The sequence below is a fragment of the Protomyctophum parallelum genome, assembly GCF_964188405.1.
Source record: "Protomyctophum parallelum genome assembly, chromosome: 1".
NCBI classification, from domain to species: domain Eukaryota; kingdom Metazoa; phylum Chordata; class Actinopteri; order Myctophiformes; family Myctophidae; genus Protomyctophum; species Protomyctophum parallelum.
Genome location: NC_139697.1, coordinates 98,332,990 through 98,350,502, shown reverse-complemented (window position 1 = coordinate 98,350,502; position 17,513 = coordinate 98,332,990). Strand labels below are relative to the sequence as shown.

Here is a 17,513-nt window from a genome sequence, read left to right as displayed (position 1 = left end):
AGTTTTCCATTCTGACCTGAGATCAGATTCTAAAAATGTCTATGTCAGTCGCTCTTAGATTTTTCAAAAATAGCAGACCACCGAGTGGCGCTCTATGAGCTTGTAGATCTGCTATTTTTCAATAGCTAAAGCATAACATGATGCTAACACCAAAAGGGGATCCCGGCCAAAATGGGTTAACCCATTCTGGACAGAACCCCTTTTTAGTTTACGAGCTTGTAGATCTGCTTTTATTTTTATTTATTTATTTTTTATCGTGAAAATGTGGTGCAAATCTTTCAATGTATATTCTTTCAGAGCGAACGTTTTTAACTCATTGGTCGGCGGCCAATTATATATAATGTTTGGGCTCCTTGACATGAAATAGTCTGAGCACCACTGATATACGTACTGTAGAAACATAGGTTTTTCAGAAAACCTAAAAAAGGTTTTTATTTTTTATTTCGATGTCTGGCCTAAATAAGAGTTTCATGTCATACATAAAAATGATTCAGTTTCCCGATTCCCTCAATTTACAATGAAGTCATTTATTTACAATAAATCCAGAGCGATTTACAGTAAGCAAAGGACAACAGGGTAATAATGCATCAAATGCATAGAAATGGTTATCTATAGGATCATGCTGCCAGCCAGCAAATTAGTGCTGGAACCAACACACGGGCACCGGTCACGAGGAACGCCCCACATGGACATGATATGAACCAACACACGGGCACCGGTCAGGAGGAACGCCCCACATGGACATGATATGAACCAACACACGGGCACCGGTCACGAGGAACGCCCCACATGGACATGATATGAACCAACACACGGGCACCGGTCACGAGGAACGCCCCACATGGACATGATATGAACCAACACACGGGCACCGGTCAGGAGGAACGCCCCACATGGACATGATATGTGGCACGACGGAGGGCTCGTCCGAGGACGACCTGGAGATCTGTTTGGATAAGCACAAAGTATATATTAAGCATATTTAACCCATTCTGAACTGAGATCAGATTCTAAAAATGTCTGTTTGACAGTTTTCTGAAAAAGCGATGTTTCTATGTCAGTCGTTCTTTGATTTCTCAAAAATAGCAGACCTACAAGCTCTTAGCGCGCCACTCGGTGGCGCGCTAAGAGCTTGTAGATCTGCTATTTTTCAATAGCTAAAGCATAACGTAATGCTAAGTGTTGTGCTTTCTCTGTGCTCTCTCTCCAGGTGGGCAGTCACATCACCGGGGGTGACATCTATGGCATCGTGTTGGAGAACACGCTGATCAAACACAAGCTGATGTGTCCTCCTCGTAACAGAGGCACTGTCACCTACCTGGCCCCGCCCGGGCACTACGACGTATCGGTGAGTAGGAGAGAGAACGGTGGATTCAGATTGCAGATTGTGTTGAAGGGATACAGTAAGTAGCCTCTTGAGATGCAGCATCTCATTGTAGAGGGGGACCCGTACACGTACAGACAAGATACATAAGACGTACAGTACACCGATGCATACAGAAAATACACAATAGTTGGTAATGCAGGAGGGAGAGCCCATTCATTGATTGATTGATTGAAATATTTATTAACAGTTTGCAGAATTACAGTACATTTCAAGCACAAACTCAATACAAAGACTGTTAACTGTGAGTGGACGACCCAATTAAGCATTACACTTGTTTACAAGAGGGTCCACCATGTTCAATTCATCAAAACATTTATAGACATACAAATAGACACTTCTATATAGTTAAAGAACAGAACAGGAATTCATCATAAAGGAAGCAAAAAGGGAAAAGAAACATATACAGTACAGTGAGGGGGAAAAGGGGTGGGGGGGGATTCAGATTTTACAGAGGCCAGTTTCGAATTGCAGCCATCCGTAGGTGCCCTTTGAGAGCGGTTTTGAAGGAGTCAAGCTTACTGTTACATATTGTATTAGCTTACTGTTTCATAGTGTTCCAATTTTGAGATGTGACTGTGACATTTCTGACACGTGTGTGTGCTTGTGTGCTTGTGTGTGTGTGTGTGTGTGTGTGCGTGTGCGTGTGCGTGTGCGTGTGTGTGTGTGCGTGTGTGTGTGTGTGTGTGTGTGTGTGCACCAGGATGTGGTCCTGGAGCTGGAGTTTGAAGGCATCAAGGAGAAGTTCACCATGATCCAGGTGTGGCCCGTACGACAGATCCGTCCAGTCACCGAGAAGCTGCCCGCCAACCACCCCCTGCTGACCGGACAGAGAGTCCTGGATGCTCTGTTCCCGTGAGTAGAACTCTACTAACGGTCTCACACCCACTGCTGACCGGACAGAGAGTCCTGGATGCTCTGTTCCCGTGAGTAGAACTCTACTAACGGTCTCACACCCACTGCTGACCGGACAGAGAGTCCTGGATGCTCTGTTCCCGTGAGTAGAACTCTACTAACGGTCTCACACCCACTGCTGACCGGACAGAGAGTCCTGGATGCTCTGTTCCCGTGAGTAGAACTCTACTAACGGTCTCACACCCACTGCTGACCGGACAGAGAGTCCTGGATGCTCTGTTCCCGTGAGTAGAACTCTACTAACGGTCTCACACCCACTGCTGACCGGACAGAGAGTCCTGGATGCTCTGTTCCCGTGAGTAGGACTCTCTACTCACACTCACGTGGAAGATAAAGCTGTGTTGATTTTGACAGCAAAGTTTGATTTAGTTTTCGTCAGTCTTTTTTTACCACGGTTATACCAGGACGAATAAAGTCACGTGTCTGTTATTCCGTAGGTGCGTGTGCAGGGCGGTACCACTCCTGTACCAGGACGATTAAAGTCACGTGTCTGTTATTCCGTAGTTGTGTGCAGGGCGGTACCACGGTTATACCAGGACGAATAAAGTCACGTGTCTGTTATTCCGTAGGTGCGTGCAGAACGATTAGTCACGTGTCTGTTGTTCCGTAGGTGTGTGCAGAACCATTAGTCACGTGTCTGTTATTCCGTAGGTGTGTGCAGAACCATTAGTCACGTGTCTGTTATTCCGTAGGTGCGTGTGCAGGGCGGTACCACTCCTGTACCAGGACGATTAAAGTCACGTGTCTGTTATTCCATAGTTGTGTGCAGGGCGGTACCACGGTTATACCAGGACGAATAAAGTCACGTGTCTGTTATTCCATAGTTGTGTGCAGGGCGGTACCACGGTTATACCAGGACGATTAAAGTCACGTGTCTGTTATTCCATAGTTGTGTGCAGGGCGGTACCACGGTTATACCAGGACGATTAAAGTCACGTGTCTGTTATTCCATAGTTGTGTGCAGGGCGGTACCACGGTTATACCAGGACGAATAAAGTCACGTGTCTGTTATTCCGTAGGTGCGTGCAGAACGATTAGTCACGTGTCTGTTGTTCCGTAGGTGCGTGCAGAACCATTAGTCACGTGTCTGTTGTTCCGTAGGTGCGTGCAGAACGATTAGTCACGTGTCTGTTATTCCGTAGGTGCGTGCAGAACGATTAGTCACGTGTCTGTTATTCCGTAGGTGCGTGCAGAACCATTAGTCACGTGTCTGTTACTCCGTAGGTGCGTGCAGGGCGGTACCACTCCTGTACCAGGACGATTAAAGTCACGTGTCTGTTGTTCCGTAGGTGCGTGCAGAACCATTAGTCACGTGTCTGTTATTCCGTAGGTGCGTGCAGAACCATTAGTCACGTGTCTGTTGTTCCGTAGGTGCGTGCAGAACCATTAGTCACGTGTCTGTTATTCCGTAGGTGCGTGCAGAACCATTAGTCACGTGTCTGTTGTTCCGTAGGTGCGTGCAGAACCATTAGTCACGTGTCTGTTATTCCGTAGGTGCGTGCAGAACCATTAGTCACGTGTCTGTTGTTCCGTAGGTGCGTGCAGAACCATTAGTCACGTGTCTGTTGTTCCGTAGGTGCGTGCAGAACCATTAGTCACGTGTCTGTTGTTCCGTAGGTGCGTGCAGAACCATTAGTCACGTGTCTGTTGTTCCGTAGGTGCGTGCAGAACCATTAGTCACGTGTCTGTTGTTCCGTAGGTGCGTGCAGAACCATTAGTCACGTGTCTGTTGTTCCGTAGGTGCGTGCAGAACCATTAGTCACGTGTCTGTTGTTCCGTAGGTGCGTGCAGAACCATTAGTCACGTGTCTGTTATTCCGTAGGTGCGTGCAGAACCATTAGTCACGTGTCTGTTATTCCGTAGGTGCGTGCAGAACCATTAGTCACGTGTCTGTTGTTCCGTAGGTGCGTGCAGAACCATTAGTCACGTGTCTGTTATTCCGTAGGTGCGTGCAGAACCATTAGTCACGTGTCTGTTATTCCGTAGGTGCGTGCAGAACCATTAGTCACGTGTCTGTTGTTCCATAGGTGCGTGCAGAACCATTAGTCACGTGTCTGTTATTCCATAGGTGCGTGCAGAACCATTAGTCACGTGTCTGTTATTCCATAGGTGCGTGCAGAACCATTAAAGTCACGTGTCTGTTATTACGTAGGTGCGTGCAGAACCATTAAAGTCACGTGTCTGTTATTCCATAGGTGCGTGCAGAACCATTAAAGTCACGTGTCTGTTATTACGTAGGTGCGTGCAGAACCATTAAAGTCACGTGTCTGTTATTACGTAGGTGCGTGCAGAACCATTAAAGTCACGTGTCTGTTGTTCCGTAGGTGCGTGCAGAACCATTAGTCACGTGTCTGTTGTTCCGTAGGTGCGTGCAGAACCATTAGTCACGTGTCTGTTGTTCCGTAGGTGCGTGCAGAACCATTAGTCACGTGTCTGTTGTTCCGTAGGTGCGTGCAGGGCGGCACCACGGCCATCCCAGGCGCCTTTGGCTGTGGAAAGACGGTGATCTCCCAGTCGCTGTCCAAGTACTCCAACAGTGACGTCATCATCTACGTGGGCTGTGGAGAGCGAGGAAACGAGATGTCCGAAGTGCTGAGGGACTTCCCCGAGGTCCGTCGAACCATGGATATAGACCAGGGGGGCAGTCAGCCAGATATTTCGTGAAGCCTCATTTGAAATCGGTAGTTCATATAATGGCCTGTTGTGGCGCTGGACCGGACCCAAAAAGCCCCATAGCTCCATAGAGGCCCATGTATTTTGGCCCAACTTCACCTAGACTGTATTACCTTAATAAACATGGTCATGAATACTTTCTTCTTCCAGTCACTAGTTTAAAGTCTCATTTCTAATGTCATAATATTCTTTTGGGAAAATTATGGTCCCATTAATTAAAAAAATGACCATAAAGAAAAAAAACCATCGCGTATGTTCTGAGGGGCGTGGCTACCATTACAGTCTATGATCGGGATTCCCCTCCCACTCGAGTCAAAATAAAAACCAACGGAGAAGAAGGGGGGAAGTCCCGCCTCGTTGTCTGGGCAGCCAATGACCAGCTGGTATACAAAACGGAGCCAGCCAATGGCCAGCTGGTACCAAAGATGGCGACTTACATCAGGAATTAGCATATTATTACAGGCTTCATTTTACGTTCATGTTAGACCCGGGGAACGCTTTGTCCATATTTTTTACAGTCTATGATATAGACGCACAATTTATGATATGATTTGATAGGAGTTTGTTTATTCTGTCTTGGTACAGCAGACATATTTCTCGATGAAGTGCGTGTCACAATGCACACTGCAAGTTGTCATGTTTGTCCGAGTTATTTTTTCCGTTAGTGTGGTCCTGTTGTAAAATTAGTTAGTAAATATGGGCGCGTTTTTCAAATGCTTCCTTTTAGTTTTTTTTACAGTGTGGACATTTGTCCTAATATAAATCATCTAGGCATACTGTGTATATATCTTGCTGCTTATTAGAAATGGTAATTCTAAAATAAAAATAAATAAACATCCTCCGACAGCTCACTATGGAGGTGGACGGTAAGACGGAGAGCATCATGAAGAGAACAGCGCTGGTTGCCAACACCTCCAACATGCCTGTGGCTGCACGAGAGGCCTCCATTTACACAGGTAAACAAGTAGGCCTATGAGAACCTTCATTTACACAGGTAAACAAGTTCTAACAACTAGACCTATAAGAAGCCTGCATTTTTACACGGGTAACAACTAGGCCTATGAGAGGCCTCTGTTTACACAGGTAAACAAGTAGGCCTATGAGAGGCCTCTGTTTACACAGGTAAACAAGTAGGCCTATGAGAGGCCTCCATTTACACAGGTAAACAAGTAGGCCTATGAGAATATTCGCCCGCAGAAAATATTCAGCAGAAAATGGCTAAAAATTTGCCATAAATCAGGTAGCTTTAAGGTACGGCCATGACAGAAATGGTAGGAAAAAAAGTTATATAATATTAATCATATTCGGATATTCGGTTTTCGGCCAACTGTTTCCTACGTATATGCGGTATTCGGTTTCGGCCAAGAATTTCCCTTTCGGTGCATCCCTTCAAATTGTCTCTTTCTCCAGACTACGGCCTGGGCAAGTGTAATAATGACTGATAAGAAGGGAGAGACACCACTACAACACTGTGTCTAGTCAAGGTTTGAACACTGTAGGGGGCACGGTGGCACAGTTGGTAGTGCTGTCGCCTCACAGCTAGAAGGTCCTGGGTTCGATTCCCGCTCGGGACGCTGTGGGTGCTGGCGGCGTGTTTCCTCCTCCGCGTCATCAGTGCCCATACCCGAAGGCGGGGTTGGCGAAAGGGCCTTTCTGTGTGGAGTTTGCATGTTCTCCCCGTGTCCCCTAGGGTAGATACCCTCACAAAAAACAGCCGGGGCGCCTGATTGAGGGGAAAGGAACTGGTTGGAATAACGTGTTCCTTCCACGCTCTACGTCCAACCAGGGAAACTCCCCCCTGTCAGGTGTAAAGGAGCAACTTGGACACTCAGGCATGAAGGAAGCATGAGTTCAAGTCCGTTGCTCTCCCCTTGTCCCCCATATATGGGGACTAGGTTGGTGGAGGGTGTGTAGAGCCCAGGATCACATTAGATGATTGACACAGGGGTAAAAAATGGGTTACAAAATCGTGGGATAAAAAATATATTATAGAAGGTTTGAACACTTTGCTGCCTTGTCTCCTCACTCAGGGATCACACTGTCCGAGTACTTCAGGGACATGGGCTACCACGTCAGCATGATGGCCGACTCCACCTCGCGCTGGGCTGAAGCCCTCAGGGAGATCTCAGGACGACTGGCCGAGATGCCGGCCGGTGAGTGTCCGTCACGTCGCTCCGGGGGAATGTCGCCGTTACTGATTTAACCCATTTAGACCTGAGGACCATTCTACAAAATGTCTTGACAGTTTTCTGAAAAACCTTCTATGTTTCTATGTTGGTGATGATATGATATGAAAGTTTCACTTTTTTAATTATATTACAGAAGAAAGTTTACTTTTACAAAATATTCTAATTCAGTGAGATGGAGCTGTATGTTGTTCCAGGGACCCCCCCTCCCAGAAGCAAAGATTTGAGTTGAAAACGTTCGCTCTGAAAGTATATATATATATATATATATATTAATGCTGTCAAAGTTAACGCGTTATTAATGCATTAACGCAACACCTTATTAACGGCACTAATTTTTTTATCGCATTAACGCAACAAAAAAAAGCACAGCGATTGGCAGGCGGGATGTTGAGGAATACTGGTTCCTGCAATGCACTCCCTTCCCAGACCCCTTGTTAGGATGTTTAAAGTGGAGTAACAGCCTTCCATTTACATTTCACAAAGGTTTTGCTCGTGTACGTTCCAGTCCAAAAAAGCTTGAGAAACCTGTGCAATTGAATTCATCCATCCAGACCCAAAGCAAAACCCCCGCTGTTAATGTAGCATCGCATTGTAAACAGCTGTGCCTCGTTATAGCCACACACGTTTCTAACTTGCGATCACAGTCTCGATACTTTTCAATTGTGTGGTACTTTTTTATGGATTTAATTGTAACAGAAAGTTCTATTCCAGACTGTCCACAGTCCCAACTCCCAGTCACGGAGCAGGGACTGACAGACAGTACACACAGAGAGACGAGTGGTCTTGCTGCTACCACCAGCTAACTAGAAGCCAGCCCAGAGGTGTTGCCAGTATAACTCTATGGCAGAAACAAGCCACCTAGGTCTATACAAAATAAGACAAAAAGAAGCAACACTGGTCGTTTCTGGCCAGTGTTGCCAAATAAGCGATTAGTAAGTAATTTAATTTAATTTATAAGCGATTTTGGGATTATCTTTGTAGATTGAAAAAATATTGGGGGTCCTTTGCTCTTGGCATGAAAATGTTGGAGTACCACTGCTCTAAAACAATATTAGACAAAGTTTGAGCCACAAACACATTGCTCTCTCTCTTCTCTTTTTGTATAAATTAAATAGGCCTATTCATGATTCTGCTTATAGAGAAGTAGCCTATGTTAGTTTGTTTTATGGAAACAGTTGTTTGTGTTGAATGTGCTAATTGCACAGAATTATTCAAAAGAGAGAAAATGGGCAAGCCATAAAATAATGCACATTGCACTTGTCTTTTCATACGTGGAAAAAAGGTAAATAAAAAAAGTAACATTCAATGTTGTCAAACCTGATCGGAGCATCTCTACAATACAGCGTTTTCTTTCAGTTCATCATTGAATTTAGAGCAAAAAAGGTTTTGCGATTAATTGCGATTAATCGCGCGATTAACTACACAAATCATGCGATTAATCGCGATTAAAATTGTAATCGCCTGACAGCACTAATATATATATATATATATATAAAAGATTTGTGCCACATTTTCAGGATTTTTCAAAAATAGCAGACCTACAAGCGTAGACCTACGAGCGTGGCACCGAGTGCCACGCTTGTAGATCTGCTATTTTTCAATAGCTAAAGCATAACATAATGCTTGAAACACCAAAAGGGGTTAACCCGTGAATGGGCAGCTATAAGGCCTGTCCCAGCGCTATACGGTATTTAATAATGAAACTGTCAGGATGTAATAGACATTTTTAGAATCTGATCTCAGGTCAGAATGGGTTTAACGGTGGTTATGTGGTCCTGTGGTCCTGCAGACAGCGGCTATCCCGCGTACCTCGGTGCCAGGCTGGCGTCCTTCTACGAGCGCGCCGGCCGCGTCAAGTGCCTCGGAAACCCAGAGCGAGAGGGCAGCGTCAGCATCGTAGGAGCGTGAGTTGAAACCATGTTGTAGAATGTAGAGGGCAGCGTCAGCATCGTAGGAGCGTGAGTTGAAACCATGTTGTAGAATGTAGAGGGCAGCGTCATCAGCATCGTAGGAGCGTGAGTTGAAACCATGTTGTAGAATGTAGAGGGCAGCGTCATCAGCATCGTAGGAGCGTGAGTTGAAACCATGTTGTAGAATGTAGAGGGCAGCGTCATCAGCATCGTAGGAGCGTGAGTTGAAACCGTGTTGTAGAATGTAGAGGGCAGCGTCATCAGCATCGTAGGAGCGCGAGTTGAAACCATGTTGTAGAATGTAGAGGGCAGCGTCATCAGCATCGTAGGAGCGTGAGTTGAAACCATGTTGTAGAATGTAGAGGGCAGCGTCAGCATCGTAGGAGCGTGAGTTGAAACCATGTTGTAGAATGTAGAGGGCAGCGTCATCAGCATCGTAGGAGCGTGAGTTGAAACCATGTTGTAGAATGTAGAGGGCAGCGTCATCAGCATCGTAGGAGCGTGAGTTGAAACCATGTTGTAGAATGTAGAGGGCAGCGTCATCAGCATCGTAGGAGCGTGAGTTGAAACCGTGTTGTAGAATGTAGAGGGCAGCGTCATCAGCATCGTAGGAGCGCGAGTTGAAACCATGTTGTAGAATGTAGAGGGCAGCGTCATCAGCATCGTAGGAGCGTGAGTTGAAACCATGTTGTAGAATGTAGAGGGCAGCGTCAGCATCGTAGGAGCGTGAGTTGAAACCATGTTGTAGAATGTAGAGGGCATCGTCATCAGCATCGTAGGAGCGTGAGTTGAAACCATGTTGTAGAATGTAGAGCGCAGCGTCAGCATCGTAGGAGCGTGAGTTGAAACCATGTTGTAGAATGTAGAGGGCAGCGTCATCAGCATTGTAGGAGCGTGAGTTGAAACCATGTTGTAGAATGTAGAGGGCAGCGTCAGCATCGTAGGAGCGTGAGTTGAAACCATGTTGTAGAATGTAGAGCGCAGCGTCAGCATCGTAGGAGCGTGAGTTGAAACCATGTTGTAGAATGTAGAGGGCAGCGTCATCAGCATTGTAGGAGCGTGAGTTGAAACCATGTTGTAGAATGTAGAGGGCAGCGTCAGCATCGTAGGAGCGTGAGTTGAAACCATGTTGTAGAATGTAGAGGGCAGCGTCATCAGCATCGTAGGAGCGTGAGTTGAAACCATGTTGTAGAATGTAGAGGGCAGCGTCATCAGCATCGTAGGAGCGTGAGTTGAAACCATGTTGTAGAATGTAGAGGGCAGCGTCATCAGCATCGTAGGAGCGTGAGTTGAAACCATGTTGTAGAATGTAGAGGGCAGCGTCAGCATCGTAGGAGCGTGAGTTGAAACCATGTTGTAGAATGTAGAGGGCAGTGTCAGCATCGTAGGAGCGTGAGTTGAAACCATGTTGTAGAATGTAGAGGGCAGTGTCAGCATCGTAGGAGCGTGAGTTGAAACCATGTTGTAGAATGTAGAGGGCAGCGTCAGCATCGTAGGAGCGTGAGTTGAAACCGTGTTGTAGAATGTAGAGGGCAGCGTCATCAGCATCGTAGGAGCGTGAGTTGAAACCATGTTGTACAGTACATGAAGCCTTTCCTTCCTTCTTTCTTTTTTAATACTTTATTTTTATTTTATAAGTGAGCAGTGATGTAATTAGGTTTTCAATGTAATGAGTCCCTGGATGCAGGGATGGTCTTTTAGATGAGAAACCATATTAGCGTATCCAACTAGTAGTGCTCCAATTTAATAACCATGTAAACTCTCCTCAGTGTATCGCCCCCTGGTGGAGACTTCTCAGACCCTGTGACTTCAGCCACGCTGGGTATTGTGCAGGTATGCTCGCCTTTCACTGTTGTTTTTGGCAGCGGGTTTTAGTCCTAGTCTCTTCAATAGTTTTCAATTTAGTTTTCATTTTAGTCACCTGGAATGTTTAAGTGTTGGTTTAGTTTTAGTCGACTAAATCTACAGTTGAATTAGTCGAGTAAAATGTATTTTGGCGGGCCTTGATGCTGTCGTAATGACTGTTTTTGCACTTGCTGAAAATAGCCGATCTACAAGCTCGCGAGCTTGTAGATCTGCTATTTTCAGCATGCAACCATGTGTAAAATGACTTATACTGGATCTCTTGTCCACTAGTCCCTTCCTGATGTCTACCGGTAGTTTTTTTATTTGTTGATGAAATTGTCAGTATATATATAAGTTTTAGTCATCATAGCTTAGTTTTCATTTAGTTTTCGTCAGGGAGAAAAAGGTAGTCGACGAACATTTTTCGTCATAGTTTGTTGACGAAATTATATATCCTTTTTCATTTTTTTTAAACTATTTGTTAATTAATATAACCAAGTGGGCCAATCTCTAGGTCGAAAAACATCAAATTAGAGATTGGTAGTGGCCTATGCTTCACACTAGCATTCTGGTTTGTGCGTTTCTCTCTTCCCCTCGGTCAACTGGCCTCTTCCCCTCGGTCAACTGGCTTCTTCCCCTCGGTCAACTGGCTTCTTCCCCTCGGTCAACTGGCTTCTTCCCCTCGGTCAACTGGCTTCTTCCCCTCGGTCAACTGGCTTCTTCCCCTCGGTCAACTGGCCTCTTCCCCTCGGTCAACTGGCTTCTTCCCCTCGGTCAACTGGCTTCTTCCCCTCGGTCAACTGGCCTCTTCCCCTCGGTCAACTGGCTTCTTCCCCTCGGTCAACTGGCTTCTTCCCCTCGGTCAACTGGCTTCTTCCCCTCGGTCAACTGGCTTCTTCCCCTCGGTCAACTGGCTTCTTCCCCTCGGTCAACTGGCTGATGTGTGTTTCTCTCTTCTCTTCCAGGTGTTCTGGGGTCTGGACAAGAAGCTGGCCCAGAGGAAGCACTTCCCCTCGGTCAACTGGCTGATCAGCTACAGCAAGTACACGCGCGCTCTGGACGAGTACTATGACAAGCACTTCCCGGAGTTCGTGCCGCTGCGCACCAAGGCCAAGGAGATCCTGCAGGAGGAGGAGGACCTGGCCGAGATCGTCCAGCTGGTCGGCAAGGTGAGGAGACCACGGAATGACCCAACGTTTAACCCATTTAGACCTGGAGCGCATCTGTGTCACCTTTTAGCTTTTAACCACGTTAACCATTATTTTAGACTCTAGCTGTGAAACATCCACTAATGTCTCCTCATCCTGTTGTGGTCGTATAATAACAGGCATCTCTGGCTGAGTCGGACAAGATCACACTAGAGGTCGCCAAGCTGCTGAAGGACGACTTTCTGCAGCAGAACGGTTACACCCCCTACGACAGGTAAAAAAAACCTAAATACTGATGTGTAGTGTACCTTTATTTAATTTTATTATTCCTTGTCCAGATGACTACCGGGCTTGACAGTTGACAGTGGTGATGACACTATAGTATTTGACTTCTTTCTCGTGGATTTGAAGTTCTCAACTTCTCGGTCTCCATGGCTGATTTCACTCTTTTGGGATTCCATAGAAGCCAGCAGCCATGTGTCTTCTGTGGGAAGCAGAATGTGACATTTGCGCAACTGAAATAGCTGATCTGCAGCTGTGGATCGGCTATTTTTCTGTTGTTATTTTAACCCATTCTGACCTGAGATCAGATTACTAAAAATGTCTGTTTGAAAATGACAGTTTTCTGAAAAAGCTGTTTCTATGTCAGTGGTTTTTATATATTTTTTATCCCACGATTTTGTAACCCATTTTTCACCCCTCCGCCAACCTAGTCCCCATATATGGGGGACAAGGGGAGAGCAACGGACTTGAACTCATGCTTCCTTCATGCCTGAGTGTCCAAGTTGCTCCTTTACACCTGACATGAGCTTGTAGATCTGCTATTTTTAAATAGCTAAAGCATAACGTATAATGCTGACGCCAAGAGGGGTTCCCGCCTAAAATGGGTTAGGATTGGAGCATTTGAAGTGGTCAAACTACCAATGCTGTATGTTTTAGAAGTGTCTTCCATAAAATTGTATATATGTCATAGTCTCGCGTTACCAGACTGTTGACTCTCTCAATTTCCAAACGCTTCATCATACGGTCTGGAGCAACGGAAGAGCTGTCATTAGTAAAATATAAATGCTTCCATCATACAGTCTGGAGCAACGGAAGAGCTGTCATTAGTAAAATATAAATGCTTCCATCATACAGTCTGGAGCAACGGAAGAGCTGTCATGAGTAAAATATAAATGCTTCCGTCATACAGTCTGGAGCAACGGAAGAGCTGTCATGAGTAAACTATAAATGCTTCCGTCATACAGTCTGGAGCAACAGAAGAGCTGTCATGAGTAAAATATAAATGCTTCCATCATACAGTCTGGAGCAACGGAAGAGCTGCCATGAGTAAAATATAAATGCTTCCGTCATACAGTCTGGAGCAACGGAAGAGCTGTCATGAGTAAAATATAAATGCTTCATCATACAGTCTGGAGCAACGGAATAGCTGTCATGAGTAAAATATAAATGCTTCATCATACAGTCTGGAGCAACGGAATAGCTGTCATGAGTAAAATATAAATGCTTCCGTCATACAGTCTGGAGCAACGGAATAGCTGTCATGAGTAAAATATAAATGCTTCCGTCATACAGTCTGGAGCAACGGAATAGCTGTCATGAGTAAAATATAAATGCTTCCGTCATACAGTCTGGAGCAACGGAAGAGCTGTCATGAGTAAAATATAAATGCTTCATCATACAGTCTGGAGCAACGGAAGAGCTGCCGCGCGTAAGCGATAAAGCCGGAAGTGGAGCCTCCTCCTCCACTTCCGTTTCGTCTTCACAGTCGCGCAAATTTATCCCAATATAAATAGAAAACATCTAAGCATATATATATATATAGCTTGTTGCTTAGCAGAAAAGAAAATGCTAAAAGAAAATGTAATAAGATTATTTTTTTAATATATTTTCGTGAACGGAAATAGCAGCTTCCTCATATTCAGCTCATGGGGGCTATAGTTCCAGACTACTGTATATGTGACCGGGGACAGTGGTTTAATATACAAGGGGGCCATGGTCATTTTTCAGTTCTTTACATATTATGAAACTGCACACTGTAACCTTTCATATGATGTATTGCTCATTGAAATTGGGGGGGGGGGGAATGAAGAAGATATTATATATAAGATATATATATATATAAGACCATTTTAAACTTGTTGAACTGGAAACGGAAAGTACAGAATTTGCCCTTCTAATATTTCAGCAGTGATCTGTGACTTTAGGGGGCGCTGTTTTCCCTTCATTCCTCCATTAGTCAACCAGCAGTGTTGCCTGCTTATGTCTGCTTATTATAATTAGTTGGCCTTGTTTCTAAAGAAATATAATGCATAGGCCTACTGTACCTCGGACATTGTGGAATAATTGTCTGGCTATACGTACGTGAGACTATATTTTTATTTCATAGCGGGTCTTAATTCTTTCCCCCGGCCACCACACCACAGGTTCTGTCCGTTCTACAAGACGGTGGGCATCCTGTCCAACATGATCGCGTTCTATGACCTGGCACGCCACGCCGTGGAGAGCACGGCGCAGAGCGACCAGAAGATCACCTGGTCCATGATCAGAGAGCACATGGGAGAGATCCTCTACAAGATCAGCGCCATGAAGTTCAAGGTGCGGTATGGATGGTTGAGCCCCCGGTATACAATGATCACTTAACCCATTCTGACCTGAGATCAGATTCTAAAAATGTCTTCTACATCCTGACAGTTTCATTATTAACCCATTCTGACCTGAGATCAGATTCTAAAAGTGTCTTCGATTTTTCAAAAATAGCAGACCTACAAGCTTGTAGCGCGCCACTCGGTGGCGCGCTATGAGCTTGTAGATCTGCTATTTTTCAATAGCTAAAGCACAACGTAATGCTAACACCAAAACGGGTTCCCGCCCAAAATGGGTTCAGTGCCTAAATCGCAATTATGTTTGCGATGTCATCGTCAAAATGTCCATACATTTTCAAATTCTTCTAGTCACAAATTTCGAAAATAGAGAAAATACATAGAGCGTCGCAGTCCCGCCCCCTCGAGAGACCCGGAAAAGAAATCGCCGTTCATTTTCCGCATAGACTTTTCAGAAAGTATTTATTTAAAGACGTTTACGCCGCGGACAAAGCCAACTCTTGTCGTGACAAATCATGACAATAAACACACATGTTTTGGGCCAAACAAATAATTAGAAAGTAGAAAAAAACGGCAGGTTACTACACTTTTTTTGGTTGTTTTTCTTCACGATCCGAGTTGGCTTTGTCCGCGGCGTAACCGTCTTTATATAAATACTTCAGTGATGCTTGCGGAACTCGACTTCGTCTCGTTCCCCCTACCGCATCACTGTCGTGGCAATAATCACGTTAACCGTTTCAGTTCATACTGAGGCCGTCATAAGGATCCCGAAATATTAGTGCCTACGACGTCTGTGGACGTCCTAGCGACGTCCCAGCGACGCGGGGAGAGATAAGAATATTCAGATTTTTTTTTTTTTTTTTTTTGGCATTTCGTTTTTCGCTTTCCGTATGCTAACGCTCAGTGCAATTATTAGCTTGTCATTGACTCCCATGTTAGCGCGGCGGAAAGAATGTCTCGTATCTCCTAATCCAAGGCGCTCTCCGTGGTGATGAATGGATCGATATGCTGGCGCTTCATTTCTGCTCCTCATCCGTCTCTCCCACAAAATAGGAACGTTTTTTGGAGCGTAAAAAAATTAATTAAGATGATCGGGATGTGAGGTCTCTTTGTAAAGTCAACTTTTTTAGGAAAGTGTTTCCGGTTCATGGCTTTCGGAGTAAAAGCGATCAGACAACTCTGGCACCCCGGAGCTTCTATTTTGATGCACTTCCGGCACTGATTGTGTTAAACAACACCCTCTTGTGTAATATTGCTTAAATGTACTTGTGTCTTTTAACTAACGTGTTTTATTATTCGTCTGATTCAGGACCCGGTGAAGGACGGCGAGGTCAAGATCAAAGCAGACTACGCCCAGCTGTTGGAGGACATGCAGAACGGCTTCAGAACCCTGGAAGAATGAACCATCATCATCATCATCATGTCCCTCTTCCTCCCAGTGCTGTGCAGTGTGGTGTGGTGTGGTGCAAAAAAACTAACTAACAAACCCCAGTGGCCCCCAAACTGCTTTCAAAAAGTCTTACCAAAAGGCCATTGGATGTCTTTTTTTTCCTCCCTTCATTCCTCGAGTGCTTACTTCCAAAACTCTCAACATTCCGACATATTGTTCAGTCAGTCCAGTCGTTCGTTCACATTATTAACTAACTGTACACACACCTGCGTTCCTTGTTGTCAGCATTGGTGCTGGAAAGTCTTATTATTATTATGTGACCTGTGACTATAATAATAATAATATAGCAACGCTGTTATTTATCCAGTCCATTTCATCGCTCATCGGCACTCGTCTACGATACGAGACGCTGCGACGAGTTCCGTTACCAGACAGTTTACGTGTAGTTTCATCATGCCACCGCGCCGCACTGTGAAAATGGCGTGTCGGCAACGGTGGTGACTCCGTGGTGAGCTTGTACATGTGCCATTTTTTTTTTGGCACGCAACTTTAAAAGGGACACTTCAACCTTTTTGCAAAACAATATATGTTAATGACGTTTAGAAGCTTTAGAACACTTTCCTGGGGGTCTTTATGTATGTAATATGTGGTTTTAGATATTTTAGATTTTAGCAGTGTCTCTGATGTCATGGACACTGGGCTCACTTCCTTCCTGGACTACATTTTGTCTCAGTAAGACAGCTCTCCCCCTATCCACAAGGAGGAGCAGTGCACCAAAGAATTATGGGAATTGTAGTCCAGGAAGGTAGTGAGACCAGTGTCCATGACATCAGAGACACTGTGCTCACTGCTACAATCTAAAATATCTAAAACCACATATTACATACATAAAGATGTATGGAAAGTGTTCTAAAGTGTTCTAAAGCTTCTAAACGTCATTAACATATATTATTTTGCAAAAAGGGTGAAGTGTCCCTTTAAGTATAACTTTCATCGGTATTGTCGTCGTCGGAAAATAAATGGGCCAACCCCCCCCCCCTCCCAATCAAGTTTACATACTGTACTACCCCCGGGGCCCTCTACAACATACTGTACTACCGGGGGCCCCCTCGCACATACGGTAAGAATACTAGCATACACATACTCCAGTACTTCCCCCTGATGAAAGAAAAAAAAACAATCTGTATAGATCAATTTAAGAAATAAATGGGAACAGGCACAAGGGTAAAGAAAGGGACAGGCAGTTCCGCCGCGTCTGGAAAAATAAAAAAAGCCTAATTTATTCTTCTTGGTATGAGCGAGTTTAAATTAGCTGTAATTTATCAGGAAGCCAGGATGGTGTTCATAATATGTCTCTTCCTGCTGTACCTCGCAATAGTGACTTTGTTGTTGTTGTTCTTCCATGTTGTTGAATTTGTTGTTGGGGTTTTGTGTGTGTGTGTGTGTGTGTGTGTGT

The 17,513-nt window shown here is 44.9% G+C and overlaps 1 protein-coding gene across 1 annotated transcript in view; it reads left to right on the top strand.

The window, feature by feature from the left end:
* Window positions 1-16,988, top strand: part of LOC310861428 (V-type proton ATPase catalytic subunit A-like) — a 28,029-nt gene extending 11,041 nt beyond the window's left edge. The window contains exons 5-15 of the mRNA XM_083768856.1: window positions 1,211-1,348; window positions 2,088-2,239; window positions 4,747-4,909; window positions 5,820-5,928; window positions 7,003-7,125; window positions 8,951-9,065; window positions 10,841-10,904; window positions 11,882-12,085; window positions 12,244-12,338; window positions 14,491-14,662; window positions 15,977-16,988. Of these exons, the coding sequence (XP_083624982.1) occupies window positions 1,211-1,348; window positions 2,088-2,239; window positions 4,747-4,909; window positions 5,820-5,928; window positions 7,003-7,125; window positions 8,951-9,065; window positions 10,841-10,904; window positions 11,882-12,085; window positions 12,244-12,338; window positions 14,491-14,662; window positions 15,977-16,069 (1,428 nt within the window). The 3' untranslated portion in view covers window positions 16,070-16,988. The remainder of the gene's footprint in view (window positions 1-1,210; window positions 1,349-2,087; window positions 2,240-4,746; window positions 4,910-5,819; window positions 5,929-7,002; window positions 7,126-8,950; window positions 9,066-10,840; window positions 10,905-11,881; window positions 12,086-12,243; window positions 12,339-14,490; window positions 14,663-15,976) is intronic.
* Window positions 16,989-17,513: the final 525 nt, after the last annotated feature.